This window comes from Hylobates moloch, unplaced genomic scaffold, assembly GCF_009828535.3.
Source record: "Hylobates moloch isolate HMO894 unplaced genomic scaffold, HMol_V3 SCAFFOLD_1, whole genome shotgun sequence".
Lineage (NCBI taxonomy): Eukaryota > Metazoa > Chordata > Mammalia > Primates > Hylobatidae > Hylobates > Hylobates moloch.
The window spans coordinates 224,393,990-224,412,040 of NW_026652276.1; the positions used below are offsets into that span (position 1 = coordinate 224,393,990).

The following is an 18,051-nucleotide window of genomic DNA, read 5'->3' on the forward strand; positions in this document are numbered from 1 at the left end:
GCTAGAGCTTTTTTAATGATAGTTTGGTGGGCAAGGGGCTAGAGAATGGGTGCTGCTGATTGGCTGGGGATGCAATCACAGGGGTGTGGAAAACTGTCCTCAGTGCACTGAGTTGCATCTGGATGAGGGCCACAGAGGAGTCACTGGTCCAGGTGGAGTCATCCTGTCATCAGAAATGGAAAAGTCTGAGAAGGTATCTTCAAAGGCCAGTCTTAGGTTCTACAAAAGTGGTTATTTACAGGAATAATTGGGGAAGTTGCAGAGCTTGTGACCTCTGGAACAATGTCTGGTAATTGTTAATGCCTACATCTTAGCAGAATTCAGGCCCCTCTCATAATCCTAAACTTGTGGACTTTTATTAGTTTTATAAAACTGGTTTAGTTTGGGGAAGGGCTATTATCATTTAAACTATAAACTAAATATCTCCCTATATTAGCTCGTCCCATGCTCAGGAATGACCAAGGGCAGTTTGGAGGTTAAAGGCACGATGGAGTTGGTGAGTTCAGATCTGTTTCACCTTCGTAATTTTCTCACTGTTAAAATTTTTGCAAAGGCGGTTGCAGCGCCCCTTGTCCACACCTGCGCGCTCTCCAAGGGGTCCCTACCCACCCCGCCCATGGCTGGGGGCCGTAGGCTGGCCCCGCCCCGCTGCGCCGGAGGGGGACCTCTGCCAGGGCAGTTTCTCTCTGAGGCTGCGCGCTAAGGCGGTGGGCGGTCCCGGACAGGCCCACATGCGGGGCAGCCTCTGCTGAGTTCCGGGGAAAGGATCTCCTGCTGCCACTGCTCTTCTGGAGTCTGCAGCATGGGGCCCCTGCCGCGCACCGTGGAGCTCTTCTATGACGTGCTGTCCCCCTACTCCTGGCTGGGCTTCGAGGTGACGCTGGGTGGGGCCGCCTCGGCGGGGTCTGGGACGTGAGGGCGGAGGGAAGAGTGAGCCAGGGCTCCGGGACAGAGGTCTCGTGAAACTCCCGGCGCCGCCCACAGGGCTAGGGCAAGCAGGGAGAGCTCCGGCGCCGAAGGTCACTTTGTGCTTTTAAACGGAATAGAGTCGCTGGCTCCAACCCGAGCCTTTATATCCCGACTGCAGTTTCCCACGGTGGTGGAAAGAGGGGCGGCTCGAATCATTCAGGGAGAAATGCAGAACACGGCCACCTCTTAGCCCAACCATGGCAGTTTTGGGGAAAACTGGCCACAGGAGCGAAGATCCTGGAATAGATTTCTAGTAGTGAGGAGAGTTTTGCCAATTTCAAACCAAACAATGTAGGGTGTCCTCATAACCCCTGCTCTGCACTTAGCGCCTCCCTTCCCTTTCCCTCGGCTCTTTCAGTTTTCCATCTTGCACACTGGCAATCGTTCTTGACCTCTGCCCGCAGATCCTGTGCCGATATCAGAATATCTGGAACATCAACCTGCAGTTGCGGCCCAGCCTCATAGCAGGGATCATGAAAGACAGTGGTAGGAAGGGAGGGTCGGGGCAGGGGTGATTTCAGTGGCCCAAGAGAGCCGACCCCAGCAGGTCCTTATATTGGCACTGGCAGCTAGAAAGCTGCCCTCTGCCCCATCTCTACTAAAAATACAAAATTAGCCGGGCGTGGTGGCGCATGCCTGTAAACCACAGCTACTCGGGAGGCTGAGGCGGGAGAATCGCTTGAACCCAGGAGGCGGAGGTTGCGGTGAGCTGAGATCGCGCCATTGCACTCCAGCCTGGGCAACAAGAGCGAAACAAGAGAAAAAATAGCTGCCCTCTGCCCAAAACCCACGTCGAGGTCCCCAAACCTGGGACCCTTAGGTCTTTTCTCACTTAGCGTGCCCAACCTTCTCCTGGCAGGAAACAAGCCTCCAGGTCTGCTTCCCCGTAAAGGACAATACATGGCAAATGACTTAAAGCTCCTGAGACACCATCTCCAGATTCCCATCCAGCTCCCCAAGGATTTCTTGTCTGTGATGCTTGAAAAAGGTGAAGGGAGTGGGATGTAGACAGGGTATCCAGTGAAGAACAGAGAAGTTGGAGATTGAGGGATTGATAGGATGGAGGGGCTGCAGGAGACTAAAGCAAGTGAAGCCTGCCTTGGGAAACCTCAGGATCAGCATTGAGGGAGCTGAAGGTTGCCGGGCATGAAAGGGAAGAAGAGCGGGCAAATAGGTCATGGGAACCTTGGGTGAGAGGCTGAGGGCGGAGGAGCTCTGGGGGATGTCAGAAGCAAGGAAGAGCTAATCCTCCACCAGGAAAGCAGCAAGAGGAGCCCTGCCTCTGGGTGCCTCTGCCCCACAGGAAGTTTGTCTGCCATGCGTTTCCTCACTGCCGTGAACTTGGAGCATCCAGAGATGCTGGAGAAAGCGTCCCGGGAGCTGTGGATGCGCCTCTGGTCAAGGGTGAGTGTGGGGCCCTGGGGATCCTCTGGGAGGACCTTGGATAACTTTCTGACCTTCCCCAGGCACGTTTTCAGGGTCATGATCCTGCCCCCACCCGGAGGATCTACTGTCCTCCAGTCACACCCCTCTCCCCGCACCACCTTCCTGCTGAGTCTTCTCTTCTTCCCAGAATGAAGACATCACCGAGCCCCAGAGCATCCTGGCGGTGAGTGTCCTGGTCCACCCCAACTGCACTCATAGAGAATCTGAGAACAGTTGGCGTTTGGGGGTAAAGAAGACAAAAGGTCTCTTATTGCATGGAAAAGGTTATAATTACTGGGGAAGAAAGGATGTCTGTGATTCAGGGCACAAACTACTGAAAAGTTGGAACTAAGGATCCTCAAAAGGATATCTCAAGGTTGAAAGGGGAAGTGCAAAAGGGACAATATATGGGTAGAATTTATTTGCTGAAAGATGTCACTGAGAGAAAGATGCTCAGTGTTGGAACCCCTGGATGGGGAGGGATATAGTATTCACAAGTCTCCACAGACTCCAACACAAACCTCACCAACACATCCAAGTGGAAGGCAGGAGACTTGTTCCAAGAGGCTTTAAAAAGACGAAAAGAGATAACTGACTAATGCCAGGGTTATATAGGAGCCTGAGTGAGAACAAACGGAAATAGCTCAAAACATTGACCAGTGAGCCATAGATGGGGATATAAAAGTAAGTTTGTCTTCAGGATTAAATTAGGAAATTCAAAACAGTATTATTCCTCTGGTTTACAAAAAAAATAGTTGAGACCTATTCAAATTTAATATATGAAGTGGCAAATCACACAAAAGTTAAATGTATAAGGAATGGCAAATATATCTTCTACAGTCTATACTTCTGCGAAGTATGTGTGTAATTTTTAGCTTGCTTTTTTACTTCATATTTAATCATTTTCCATGCTTTTTTTTTTTTTTTTTTGAGACAGGGTCTGACTCTGTCGTCCAGGCTGGAGTGCAGTGGCACGACCTCGACTCACTGCAACCTTTGCCTCCTGGCTTCCCACCTCAGCCTCCCAAGTAGCTGGGACTACAGGCACACACTACCATGTCCGGCTAACTTTTTTATTTTTTGTAGAGAAGGGGTTTTACTGTGTTGCCCAGGCTGGTCTCGAACTCCTGCACTCAAGAGATCTGTCTGCCTTTACCTCCCAAAGTGCTGTGTTTACAGGAATGAGCCACTGTGCCCAGCCTCCATGGAATTCTTAACTCTGAAAGTATAGTTCTTTGTTTCTATAGAGGTTCCATTGAGTGGACTTATTTTTGTTTTGCTTAATCATTTTTCTGTGGTTAAACATTCTGTGTGGGGCATAATTCTCTAATTTAACCAAGTCAAAGATAGTGTCTCATTAGGACAGGCTACATGAATTCCTGGGTCCCACTTCTGATCTAGGAAGTCAAGCTGCAGTGGTTCTCAAGCTTGGCTGTGAATTAAAACCACCTGGAGCACCTTGGTGCTAACCCTTTCCCCTGGAATTATGATGTAATTGTTCTTGTTCTTGTTCTTTTTTTTTCTTTCTTTCTTTCTTTTTTTTTTTTTTTTTGAGACAGTGTCTTGCTTTGTCACCCAGGCTGGGGTGCAGTGGCATGATCATGGCTCACTGCAGACTCAACTCTTGGGCTCAAGTGATCTCGCATCTCAGCCTTACGAGTAGCTGGGACTTCAAGCATGTGCCACCATGCCTAATTTTTTTTTAAGTTTTTTTGTAGAGATGGGGGTTTCACTTTGTTGCCCAGGCTGGTCTCGAAACTCCTGGGCTGAAGCAATCTCCTGCCTCAGTCTCCCAAAGTGCTGGAATTACAGGCATGAGCCACAGTGCTTGGCTCTAGTTCTAAGGGATGACCTCACGTGGAGATTTTTTAAAGCTCCTCAGGAGTTTCAAATGGGCAGCCAAAGTTAAGAACCACCTATCCCAAACTATACCAACAAACCACAAACTGAAGCCTTTATCTTTGTCTTGAAGCCAGGTAGGTGGCTGCAGCCATGTGCCTTGTTACAAAGTTCTCAGGAAGTTCCAGTGGAATTACAGCCTAGCTGTTGATTCAAAAAAAGCATGAGATACTCATGAACTCTGAGAGGTAGGAAGGAAAGAGCCCTGGACTTGAATTCTAGAGACCTGGATTCTAGTGTTGGCTCTGCTACCAACATGCTCTGTAACTGAGCTAGTAATGTATCACCTCCGGATTCAGGCTCTTCTTTGTGAAATAAAGAGGTCTATCTAGCTGGTCTCTAAGATGTCCCCTGGTGTTAATTTCTGTGACTGACTCTGTGCCATCTACCTTTTCTCCTTTTCCACCCATCTCAAGATTTGGGATAAAGGAAATAGTTCCTCTTGGCAAGGACAGATCTCCACTTGTGGGTGGGTAAGGGCATTGCCAGGAAAACTTGGGGGCAGAAAATAAAAAGACCAGAGTTTTCCTCTGAGATCCCCATCCAATATCATGTAGCCACAGTTGTATTCCCTACTACATTCCCTTAGGCTGCAGAGAAGGCTGGTATGTCTGCAGAACAAGCCCGGGGACTTCTGGAAAAGATCTCAATGCCAAAGGTGAAGACCCAGCTCAAGGAGACCACCGAGGCAGCCTGCAGATATGGGGTGAGCAGCTCTTTATGTGTGTTCCCAGCCCCCATCCTGAAGATGGAGACTTGAGAATCTCTAAGTGTGAGTCCTTATGCTCCTGTGCAAAAGCCCCCTTTCCAATTGTTCTCCTCAGTGCTCTTAAACAACCCTCATCTTCTTCCTTCTTTTCCTTGGGCTCAGGGAAAGGAAGGGAAGGAGATGCATAGTGAGAGAAAAGACAGCATCTTAGAAACAGGAAGGCACCTGGGGCCACAGAGCCTCTTAGACCTCTTTGCTTCCGTAAACTCAGAAAAGTACTGACTCAAAGGTTTCAACCCCTGCCTAATACCTGCTCCTTTGCCTTCCTCCTTGCATTGTTACTGCTTTCTCCAGGCCTTTGGGCTGCCCATCACCGTGGCCCATGTGGATGGCCAAACCCACATGTTATTTGGCTCTGACCGGATGGAGCTGCTGGCACACCTGCTGGGTAAGTAAGTAAAAGATTCAACACTGAGCCAGGTGCAGTGGCTCACGCCTGTAATCCCAGCACTTTGGTAGGCTGAGGCGAGTGGAGCACAAGGTCAGGAGATTAAGACCATCCTGGCCAACATGGTGAAACCCTGTCTCTACTAAAAATATAAAAATTAGCTGGACGTGGTGGCGCACACCTGTAGTCCCAGCTACTCGGGAGGCTGAGGCAGGAGAATCACTTGAACCTGGGAGGCGGAGGTTGCAGTGAGCCAAGATTGCGCCACTGCACTCCAGCCTGGGTGACAAAGCAAGACTCCGTCTCAAAAAATAAAAAGATTCAACCCTGAGCTGCCTTTGACCCCAGCTCCACACCCACTATTATCAGTTGACCAGAAGGAGGGGCTCAGAGCAAAAAAATATTCTTGGCGCTTCCAGTAACAAAGTGTTATGCAGTCAGTGCTGTTCAAGGTTGAGTGGGCAGGGGCTGTCTTCATCCCCATAAAAGAAAAGGAAGCCTTCTATACCTTGAAGCCAAGCAAAGGTCTTTCTAGAAAACCCCTGGGACCTTGTGGGACCAACTCCTGCTGCCAACACACCTGAGAACAGTGTGTAGAGTCTGTTGTTTTCTTCATCCAGGAGAGAAGTGGATGGGCCCTGTACCTCCAGCCATGAATGCCAGACTTTAAGATTGCCCGGAGGAAGCAAACTCTTCGTATAAAAAAAGCAGGCCATCTGCTTAACCCCTGGCTCCACCATAAGGCACTGGGACTTGGATTTCTCTATCTGATAGAGGTATTTTCTGTGGCCCTGGGAGCTGTCTCTCTTTCCCCTACCCCCAAGGATGCCAGGAAGAGATCCACCATTAGCCATGTGGCAACCTTTACTTCTGTGCCTCACAAGTGCCTTTCAGAGAGCCCCAATTCTGCTTTCCCACAAAATAAACCTAATGCCATGAGGCAAAACATTTCTGTGTCTGTATCTGCCCTGATATATTCTCATTCCTGGGGTTACATCCTGCCTACTCTAGGGGTAGGTGAAGGAGAGCTGTTTCGGTACTTCCAGCCAGACCAGCCATGCAGCCCACCTTGAGCAGCTTGTGCAGTGGAAGAAGTGAGAATAGTCCCCCGTTCTGTCACACAGAAACTCCCCTGGTCTCTCTATCAGCAACAGAAAACCAAGCCAGATGGACTTTGCAACTAACCAGTTCGGGATTTACTGTCTTCTGACCAACCACAGTGACTGAGATGGGGCTGGGACCAGAAGCCCAGTGGGAGTGAACAGCAGAGGGAACCAGAGTCTGGCTGAGCTTGTGCCCAGATATTTAAACTGGGTCCAACCACACCTGCAGAACCAGGGCAAGGCAGTACAGGGAAACTGGCTGGAGTTGCTGTGGTTTGGAGAAGTTGCACACTCTTTCATAGATACCTCCCTTAACCCTCAGTGCAGATTCTGAGAAAACTCCAAGGCTTCTCTGCCTAACCTAGTATAACCCCTGTACCCTACTACATACATAAAACTTTTCCATTCCCCCAGTAATTGACCCAAAGTCCCTACCTCTAGCTGTGCCCATTGTGCAATGATCAGAATCCTTTGTTTCAACAGTATTTTGACTTCTTTAAGAATACTCTGTATTTGGAAGCTGAAAACTCACTTGGATCCATTGTTGGGAACCAAGTACAGAGCCTTCCATAGCCCAGAGGAGTTTCAGGAGCAAAGCCACTTTCCCTTCCATCCCTCCCTCTGTGTCTGGCTCTTCCCATAGTCCATTTTCCCCTTTTATCTCCCATTAATTTCTGTCTTCCTCTCTCACCTTTTCCATGTCTCTAGCATCCTCCAGGATTTAAAATCATCTTTACCTAGCTTATCTGTGAAGTAATGGCAAAAGAACATCTCCAAATTAAGTACTCCTTTTATTCAAAGGAATTTCATGGGATGTACAGCTAGTATAAAATAAAAATATGGGAAGATGTCCAATCTTAAAAATCATAAGGGCAAATTAAGACAAAACTAAGCTGCCCAGAGCAGGGTGAGTGGAACCAGTTTTATGAATAAAGATGCTTGTCTCAGCACTATTTGTGGATATCAAAAATTGTGAACAACTTAAACACCTATCAAGAAGAGAATACTTTAATCAATTATGGCACATTCAGGAGATAATGTTTTACAGTCATCAAAAATTGTATATGAGGGCCAGCATGGTGGCTCACACCTGTAATCCCAGCACTTTGGGAGGCCAAGGCAGGCAGATCACCTGAGGTCAGGAGTTCGAGACCAGCCTGGCTAACGTGGTAAAACCCTGTTTCTACTAAAAATACAAAAAATTAACCAGGCGTGGTGGCACGTGCCTGTAATCCCAGCTACTCGAGAGGCTGAGGCAGGAGAATCGCTTGAACCTGGGAGGCAGAGGTTATAGTGAGCTGAGATCGCGCCATTGCACTCCAGCTTGGGCAACAAGTGCGAAACTCTGTCTCAAAAAAAAAATTGTATTTGTGAAAAATTATTAAGAACATTGGAAATTCTTGAGATATAATACTTATTGGAAAAAGATGAAACTATATAGTATTATCTCAATATGTCTTGATAAATAAAAACAATACAGGCCAGGCGCGGTGGCTCACGCCTGTAATCCCAGCACTTTGGGAGGCTGAGGTGGGCGGATCACAGGGTCAGGAGTTCAAGACCAGCTGGCCAACAGAGTGAAATCCCGTCTCTACTAAAAAATACAAAAAATAAGCCAGGTGTGGTGGCGGGGCACCTGTAATCCCAGCTACTCGGGAGGCTGAGGCAGGAGAATTGCCTGAACCCGGGAGGCAGAGGTTGCAGTGAGCTAAGATTATGCCATTGCACTCCAGCCCCGGCAATAGTGTGCGACTCTGTCTCAAAAAATAAATAAATAATAATAATAATAATACAGAGGACATTATTCTGAGATAAAATATATCAAAATATTTCCATTTTATTTGTATACTTTTAAAATTTTTCATTTTTTAAAATGTATTCTGATATACAAAATAATAAAAATGAAAAATAAAAAATTTGGCCGTGCACAGTGGCTCATGCCTCTAATCCCAGCACTTTGGGAGACAGAGGCAGGCGGATCACTTGAGGTCAGCCTGACCAACATGGTGAAACCCCATCTCTACTAAAAATACAAAAATTAAGCTGCATGTAGTGGTGCACACCTGCAATCCCAGGTACTCAGGAGGCTTAGGAGAATCGCTTCAACCTGGGAGGCGGAGGTTGCAGTGAGCCGAGATCGGGGTTACTGCACTCCAGCCTGGGCGACAGAGTGAGACTCCATCTCCAAAAAAAATAATAGTAATAACTGTGGATTCACAGTGCAGTACAACTGTGGATCTTGCCCATTGATTTCTAAATGTATTAACTACTTAAATTAATCTTGAATCTTTTCCCAGGCTTAAGTGGGATAATGTTTTATTGCAGATGCGTATTTCCTGGCTCTACCCAGTCTTTCTTTGAAGACTTTATCATCCTATTTTCTGAATCCAGTGGCTGACTTTAATCTTCTCTGGAGGAACTAGACAATTTCTAGACTAATGCTTACACTCAGGATCCAGATTGTAATTTCTGAACTCCTTCTTCCAAATAGAATCAAAACAAGAAAGGGGAAAGCCTCTCAAAGCAACTGTATGTTAATAATGAAACACTCTTTTTTTCTAATCCAAGGAGGGTTTCATACTTTTTCTTAGTTTCTTGCCATCTTCCCTTCTGATCAATAATTGTAATGTAATAGGAAATTTGCAATTGTGCCAATACTCAGATTCAATGCTGAACTACTTTCTTCCATTGTAATTCAAATTCCAAGGTTAACAACTAGCTTTATGTTTCCAAAACAATCTTATTGTATATGTATTTTCTTAGGTGAAGTTTCCAGAAATGATTTTTTTTTTACAGAGCCAAACACACATGGTAATTTAAAAAAATAATGCATGCATGTGGTAAAAACAGTAAAAGCAAGGTATCAAGTAAAAAGTGAAGAGTCCTCCCTTTCTCATTCTCATTCCTACTCTCTAATTTTTATATATCCATTTTGTAAGCTATAATGCAGAGATTCCATATACTCTTCACACACTTTCCCCGGTGGTAACCTCTTGCATAACTATAGGACAATAACACACTATAGGACAAAAATCAAGAAATTGACACTGATACAATCCATCCACCTTATTCAGATTTCACCAGTTTAACACATGCTTATTGTGTGTCTGTACTTAGTTCTATATAATTTTATCACATGTATGCTGATGACCACCACCACAGCCAAGATACAAAACATTTTCAGCATAAAGATTTCTCATACTACCCTTTTATAGCCACAGCTACCTCCCTCCCTCCCTGTACTTCCCTAATCCTTGGCAATCACTAACCTGATCTTTATATCTTGTCATTTCAAAAATGCTATATAAATAGAATCAGATTTGATTGTTTTCATTCAGCACAATCCCTTTGAGATCTATCCAAGGTTTTGACATGTATCGAGAGTTTATTCCTTTTTATTGCTGAATAGTATTAATATTCTATAGTATGGATGTAACATAGTGTGTTTAAACATTCACCTGTTGAAGGACACTTGGATTGTTTCCAGTTTCAGGTTCTTACAAATAAAGCTACTCTGTGCGTTCATGTACAGGTTTTTATTTTCATTTCTCTGGGTAAATGCTTAGGAGCACAACCACTGGGTCCCATGGTAAGTCCATATTTAGTTTTAGAAGAAACTGTCAAGGCTGGGTGCATGATGGCTCCCATCTGTAATCCCAGCACTTTGGGAGGCCAAGGCAGAAGGATGACTTGAGCCCAGGAGTTCAAGACCAGCCTCGGCAACATGGCAAAACCCCATCTCCAAAAAAAAGAAAAAAAGCCAGACATGGTGATGTGTGCCTGCAGTCCCAGCTAATTGGGAGGCTACAGTGGGAGGATCGCTTGAGCCTGTGAGGCGGAGGTTGAAGTCAGCTATGATCACACCACTGCACTCCAGCTTGGGCGACAGAGCCAGACCCTGTCTCAAAAAAACAAAAACAAACAAAAAAAAGAAAGGAAAGAAGAAGGAAGGAAAGGAAAGGAAAGGAAAGGAAGGAAGGAAGGAAGGAAGGAAGGAAGGAAGGAAGGAAGGAAGGAAGGAAGGAAGGAAGGGAGGAAGGAAAGGGAAAGAAAGGAAAGAGGGAGGGAAGGAAGGAAGGGAGGGAGGGAGGAAGGGAAAAGAGAAGAAAAGAAACTGCCATACTGTTTTCCAGAGTAGCTGGTTTCACTTTTCCACCAGCAATGCATGAGTGATCCAGTTTGTCCACAGCCTCACCAGCATTTAGTATTACTACTGTTTCTTACTTTAATCATTCTGATAGGTGGGTAGTGATAGCTCACTGTGATTTTTAATTTGCATCTCCCCAATGACTAACGAACATCTTTTCAAGTGCCACTTGCCATCTGTACATGGTCGTCAGTAAAATGTCTGTGTATGACTTTTGCCTATTTTCTAACTAGACTCCTTTGAAAATTTCTCATATTGTTTTTAACAATAGATTTTAAAAGAATTTACAGACTAAGAATACATTTTTGAGACAATGGGGAAAATGATACGGTGATATTAAAGAATTAATGGTAATTTCATTATGTGATAATAGCTGAGTGGCTGTGCACAAAAAAAAACTTTTCATTGGTCGTAATTCATTTTGAAATATTTAAGATAAGGCCAGGCATGCCTGCTCATACCTGTAATCCCAGCACTCTGGGAGGCTGACGTAGACAGATCACGAGGTCAAGAGATTGAGACCATCCTGGCCAACATGGTGAAACCTCATTTCTACTAAAAATACAAAAGTTAGCTGGGCATGGTGGCACACACCTGTAGTCCCAGCTACTTGGGAGGCTGAGGCAGGAGAATCGCTTGAACTCAGGAGGTGGAGGTTGCAGTGAGCCGAGATTGCAGCACTGCACTCCAGCCTGGCAACAGAGCAAGACTCCGTCTCAAAAAAAAAAAAAATTTAGGATAGAAATGACATGATGCTTTTTAAAATGTGGGAGGTCAGAAGGAATAGATGAAACAAGAGTGACAAGATGTTAATTATCATTCAAGCTGAGTGATGGATACATGGGGAGTTATTTATACTATCCTCTATTATGTGTACTGAGATATTTCCATAATAAAAATGTTTTTAAAAAAGAATGTAAACCCACAGATTGGGAGAAAATATTTTTAAACCATACATCTGATAAGAGGTTAATATCCAAAATATAAAAGAAACTCAATAGCAAGAAAACAAATCACCCAACTGAAAAATGATTACAGGAAGTGAACAGACATTTCTCAAATGAAGACATACAAGTGGCCAACAGGTTTATGAAAAATGTTCACCAACTAATCATCAGAGAAATGCAAATCAAAATTACAATGAGATAGCACCTCACATCTTGTTATAATGACTATTATTAAAAAGCTGAATGATAACTGTTAGTGACGATGTGGAGAAAAAGGTTGGCAGGAATAGGAATTAGTACAGCCATTGTGGACAATAGTATGGAGGTTTCTCTAAAAGCTAAAAAGGGATCTACCATATGATCCAGCAATCCCACTTCTGAGTATATATCCAAAAGAAATGAAATCAGTATATCAAAGAGATATCTTGCTCTTATTCACGATAGCGAAAATATGAAGTCAACCTAAGCGTCCATCAACAAATGAATGGTTAGGCTGGGCATGGTGGCTCAGGCCTATAATCCCAACACTTTGGGAAGCCTAGGTGGGTGGATTGCTTGAGCCCAGGAGTTCGAGACCAGCCTGGGCAACAAGTCAAAACCTCATCTCTATTTTATTTTAATTAAATTTTAAATAAATAACCCAAATGAATGGTTAAAAAATGTGATATGTATAATACACAGTCATGCATTGCTTAATGATGGGGATGTGTTCTGAGAAATGCATTATTAGGTAATTTTGTAATTGTGTGAACATCATGGAATATACAGAACATACAGAAACCTAGAAGGTATAGCCTACTACACAAATAGGCTATGTGGTATTGCCTGTTGCTCCTGGGCTATAAACCTGTACAGCCTGTTACTGCACTGAGTACTGTAGGCAATTGTAACACAAATCATTAGGCAATACGAATTTTTCAGCTCCATTATAATCTTATGGGACCACCGTCCTATATGTAGTCTGGTGGAAACATCGTTATGTGGCGCATGACTATGCACAGAAACACACACACACACACACACACACACACACACACACACACACAAAATGGAATATTATTTCGTCTTAAAAAAGGAAGAAATTCTGTCATTTGCTGCTACATAGAGGAATCTGAAATAAAATAAGCCAGGCATGGAAAGACAAATACTGCATGATCTCACTTACACGTGAAATCTAAAAAAGTTGAACTTAACAGAAGTAGAGAGTAGAACAGTGATTACCAGAGGCCGGGGGTGCGGGGTGGGCACTGGGGAGATGTTGACCAAAGAGTACAAAGTTTCAGTTAGGAGGAATCAATTCTTAATATATACTGTACAGTATGGTGACCATGATTAATAATCATGTATTGCATATTTCAAAATTGCTACAAGAATAGATGTTAAATGTTCTCACTATATAAAAATGACCAGTAAATGAGGAGATATGTTAATTAGCTTGATGTAATATTCCACAATGTATATATAGATATCAAAACATCACACCGTATCCCGTATACATATACAATTATTGTCAATTTAAAATAAAATTTAAAATTTTTAAAAGTATTACATAAATGCTGTAAAAAAAGAGAGAGAGAGTGTATTGAGATAATAATTCTGTGATACTCCATGTTTCATCCTATCCCCACAGTTCTAAGCACACAAGGCTGGTTTCATGGGCTTGAAACCTATGCATTCACACAGGGCCTCAAAATGGTTTAATGTTCTGCTGTCATTGTCTTGAAATTCTTAATAATTTCTAAATACACAGCCCTGCATATTGGCTTTTCATAAATTATGTGGCTATAGCTTATCCTGTAAGCATATAATATATGCTGATTAAATGCCTCTAAAATAAAAGAGCAACTCAGAGGCTGGGCGCGGTGGTTCACGCCTCTAATCCCAGCACTTTGGGAGGCCGAGGCGGGCGGATCACGAGGTCAAGAGTTTGAGACAAGCCTGACCAACATAGTGAAACCCCGTCTCTACTAAAAATACAAAAATTAGCTGGGCATAGTGGCGTGCGCCTGTAATCCCAGCTACTTGAGAGGCTGGGGCAGGAGAATCGCTTGAACCCGGGAAGCGGAGATTGCAATGAGCCAAGATTGCACCACTGCATTCCAGCCTGGGCGACAGGGCGAGACTCCGTCTCAAAAAAAAAAAAAAAAAAAAGCAACTCAGAGATATTGTGGGTTTGGTTCCAGACCACTACAATAAAGTGAAAAGTGAATATCGATCACAATAAAGTGAGTCACACAATGTTTTGGTGCATATAAAAGTTATATTTATACAATACTAATGTTTATTAAGTGTAAAACAGTATGTCTAAAAAATGCACATTTCTTAGTTTAAAAATATTTAGTTGCTAAAAAATGCTGATTATCATCTGAGCCTTCAGTGAATCCCAATCTCTTTGCTAGTGGAGGGTCTTGCCTCAGTGTGGATGGCTGCTGACTGATCAGTGTGGTGGATGCTGAAGGATGAAATAGCTGTGGCAGTTTGTTCACAGGGTCTCACTCTGTCACCCAGGTGGGAGTTCAGTGGCCCAATCACAGCTCACTGCGGCCTCAACCTCTCGGGCTCAAGCAATCCTCCCACCTCAGCCTCCCAAGTAGCTGGGACTACAGGTGCTTACCACCATGCCCAGCTGATTTTTGTATTTTTTGTAAAAAAAGAGCTTTACGATGTTGCCCATGCTGGTCTCCAACTCTTGGGCTCAAGTGATCCTCCCACCTTGGCCTCCCAAAGTCCTGGGATTACAGGCGTGAGTCACCATGCCTGGCACAAATGTCTTAATGGCATCTAGAAAAGTGAATCCTTTTTGGAAGGTTTTCAATTTACTGTGCCCAGATCCATCAGAGGAATCACCATCTATGGCAGCTATAGCTTTACAATATACTTTAGGCCGGGTGCAATGGCTCATGCATGTAATCCCAGCAGTTTGGGAGGCTGAGGCAGGTAGATCACTTGAGGTCAGGAGGTTGAGACCAGCCTGGCCATCATGATGAAACCCCACCTCTACTAAAACTACAAAAATTAACCGGGTGTCGTGGCGCATGCCTGTAATCCCAGCTACTTAGAAGGCTGAGGCAGAAGAATCACTTGAACCCAGGAGGCAGAGGTTGCAGTGAGCCGAGCCAGTTGCAGTGGCTCACACCTGTAATCCTAGCACTTTGGGAGGTTAAGGCAGGCAGATTAGATGAAGTCAGGAGTTTGAGACCAGCCAGGCCAACATGGCAAAAGCTCGCCTCTACTAAAAATACAAAAATTAGAAAATTAATGGGGTGTGGTGGCAAGCACCTGTAATCCCAGCTACTTGGGAGGCCAAGGCATGAGAATCGCTTGAACCCGGGAGGTGGAGGTTGCAGTGGGCCAAGGTCGCACCACTGCACTCCAACCTAGGAGACAGAGTGAGACTCCATCTCAAAAAATATATATAATAGACGGAAAAAAAAATTCTTGCCTATGGGATTGACTAGGAAGATATATGAGGGAACTTTCTGCGTGATAGTAATGTTTTGTATCCTGATTGGAGTTTGAGTTACACAAATGTATGTATATACCAAAACTCATGGAATGACCTACCTAAAAATCTGTGTTTTTCACTGTAGGCAAATTTTACTTCAAGGGAAAAAAAATAGCTATAAACAAATATTGAACTCATTACTTCTAAAATAAGTTGCAGACATCAGAAGAGTACTGATGTCTGCAACTTACTTTAAAATGCATCAAAAAATAAGATGCATTGATGGATGGATAAAGGGGTGAGTAGATAGAAAACAAATATAGTATAATGTTAATTGTAAAATCTAAGTGGTGAGTACATGCGTGTTCACTGTAAAATTCTTATATATATGTATAGTTATATGTATATACATATACATATACCTATATACATTTTATATATATATATAGATAGATAGATAGATGGAGAGAGAGAGAGACAGGGTCTCACTCTGTCACTCAGGCTGGTGTACAGTGGCCCAGTCTTGGCTCACTGCAACCTCTGCTATCTGAGCTCAAGCGATTCTCCAGCCTCGGCCTCCCATGTAGCTGGGACTAAAGGCATGAGCCACCAACACCTGGCTAATTTTTGTATTTTTTGTAGAGACAGGATTTCACCATGTTGCCCAGGCTGGTCTCGAACTCCTGAGCTCAAAGCGATCTGCCCACCTCAGTCTCCCAAAATGCTGGGATTACAGGCATGAACCACCATGCCCGGCCCCTTTTCTGCATGCTTTTAGTAATTCATAATAAAATGGTCTATACATATTGATCTACATAAGTTGATAAGGCAAAATCTCCAACATATATTGTTAGGTGGAAAAAGCAAAATATAAAGCATTATCTATGGCATGCTCCCACATGTATAAAGAAAGACAACCTGTATTTATTATGTTTGCATATTTATGGTCTCTCTCTGGGGAGGGGGTACACAGAAATAGTTGGGAAAGAGATTGCCTCGTGGGAAGGGGACTGAGAGACTGAGGTTTGGGGATATAAAAAAGACTTACTCTTTATTATAATTTTTTTCCCTGTTGAATTTTATACCAAAAGTGTAGATCATTTTTTAATTAACTAAAATAACCATATTTTAGTAATCCATATATTTAATATGTTTTTTTGTTTGTTTGTTTGTTTTTTGACGAAGTCTCACTCTGTTACCCAGGCTGGAGTACAGTGGCACGATCTCAGCTCACTGCGACCTCTGCCTCCTGGGTTCAAGTGATTCTGCTGCCTCAGCCTCCCAAGTAGCTGGGACTACAGGCGCGTGCCACCATGCCTAGCTAATTTTTGTATTTTTAGTAGAGACAGGGTTTCACTATGTTGGCCAGGCTGGTCTCGAAACTCCTGACCTCGTGATCCACCTGCCTTGGGCTCCCAAAGTGTTGGGCATGAGCCACTGTGCCCAGCACATACATTAGTACTTTTTCAGATACTGTCTTCTTTTTTTTTTTTTTTTTTTAAAGACAGGATCTTGCCTTGTCACCCAGGCTGGAGTGTAGTCATAGTTTTCTGCAACCTCGAACTCTTGGGCTTAGACAATCCTCCCAAAGAGCTAGGATTACAGGCAGATAACACTGCACCTGCCTAGTTTTTAATGTTTTTTGTGTGTAGAGACAGGGTCTCACTATGTTGCCCAGGCTGTCAGATACTGTCTTTAATCGTTATTTAATTATTTCATATGCATGTCTTATCTCTCTATCCATATCAGAAAATCCTGGAGACCACAATCAAATATGTTACCTCTCCTGGGTAGATGCCCTTAGAAGTTAGCACAGGGCTAGGTACAATGTAGTTACAAACAAATGCTCTGTGGTGAAATCAGGTCCCAGTGACAGGATGGTGCCCCTCGCTGGTCCCATACACAGTTGTGTGCATTACAGTCAGACCCAGACTCACTTTGGCTGTAGTTCCCCAAGCTGGAGGAGCAGGGTGGGAAAGGGGTGATATACTTGGGTTTATTTTCACCAATTTACAGATTAGTAACCGAAGCGCAGAAAGGTTAAGTAACTTGCCCAAGGTCACACTGCTAGTAAGTGGTGGAAATGAGACTTGAAAACCAGGGTTGGCCAAAACACATGTGCTTAACTGCACAGCCTCCTGTTTGCTAGTATTTACAGGCATATCCATGTGGGACTCTGCTGTCACTATCTGTAGACATTTCTAACAAACACAATGCTCTTTTTGTTGTTGTTACTTAGCAACAACCACACTCAATTTCTCAAATTCCAGAAGCTTTTTGTGGCTTAATGCCGAATATCTGAGCTAGACTGACTGCCTCAACCCCATTGTTCACTCAGTTCTTGTTTAGTGAGCTTTGTACAATATTAAAACTACTTGATGGGGTGACCGCATGTATTTATCCTTACATACTGGAGGATTTATTATTTGTTGAAAGCATTTCCATCTAGAAAATATCAGTGTTGCTCACCTATGTCGTGATAAACCATTTATCCACCTTCCTTACACATTTTGGAGAAGCTGTGACTAAGGCAATTTCTGAAGGGGAAAACACACCCAGCTGAATTAAAAGGTCAAGGTTCTGAGTTTCCTTCTAACTAAAGAAATCGTGTACTTTCTCTGAGCTTGTTTCCTCCTCTGTAAAATGAAAGTGATAATCAGGCAGCCCAAATGATTGTTAATAAGGATCAAATGAGATCGTGTATGTGGGTCCAATCAATTGATTCTACACAAAGGTATGTATCTATTGTCACTGATATCTTTTTAGAAGTCACCAGCAGTGGGTTGTATGCTTATTCAGTTTAAACTGATCTATTTTTTGGTTGTCTTAATCAGATGATAAAAGGTAAGCCTTCCAATACAGAGCTTGCAATCTTTATTTCCTTATCTGCCTTATATGTCAATAACCTTAATTTACCTTCTGATCATCTCGTTGGCTGCCCTTGCTGTCTGAAAATCAG

General features: G+C 43.7%; 1 protein-coding gene and 1 long non-coding RNA gene across 4 annotated transcripts in view; one reads left to right on the forward strand and one right to left on the reverse strand.

Annotated features, from left to right (window-relative positions):
• Nucleotides 1-18,051, reverse strand: part of LOC116814468 (uncharacterized) — a 24,055-nt gene continuing 6,004 nt past the window's right edge. Inside the window, exon 4 of the long non-coding RNA XR_009209654.1 lies at nt 1-163. This is a non-coding gene — a long non-coding RNA (uncharacterized LOC116814468). The remainder of the gene's footprint in view (nt 164-18,051) is intronic.
• GSTK1 (glutathione S-transferase kappa 1) lies at nt 462-6,400 on the forward strand. 3 transcript variants are annotated; one of them, XM_058427514.1, is made up of 8 exons: nt 462-496; nt 1,374-1,455; nt 1,829-1,957; nt 2,273-2,373; nt 2,543-2,578; nt 4,883-4,999; nt 5,357-5,450; nt 6,071-6,400. In XM_058427514.1, exons 1-8 carry the CDS (start codon nt 488-490, stop codon nt 6,118-6,120), a joined length of 618 nt encoding a protein of 205 aa, XP_058283497.1. In that variant the 5' UTR covers nt 462-487; the 3' UTR covers nt 6,121-6,400. The 3 variants fall into 3 exon arrangements, with proteins under 3 accessions (XP_058283497.1, XP_032617895.1, XP_058283506.1); XM_032762004.2 differs by lacking the exon at nt 462-496 and adding an exon at nt 705-874; XM_058427523.1 differs by lacking the exons at nt 462-496; nt 2,543-2,578 and adding an exon at nt 705-874.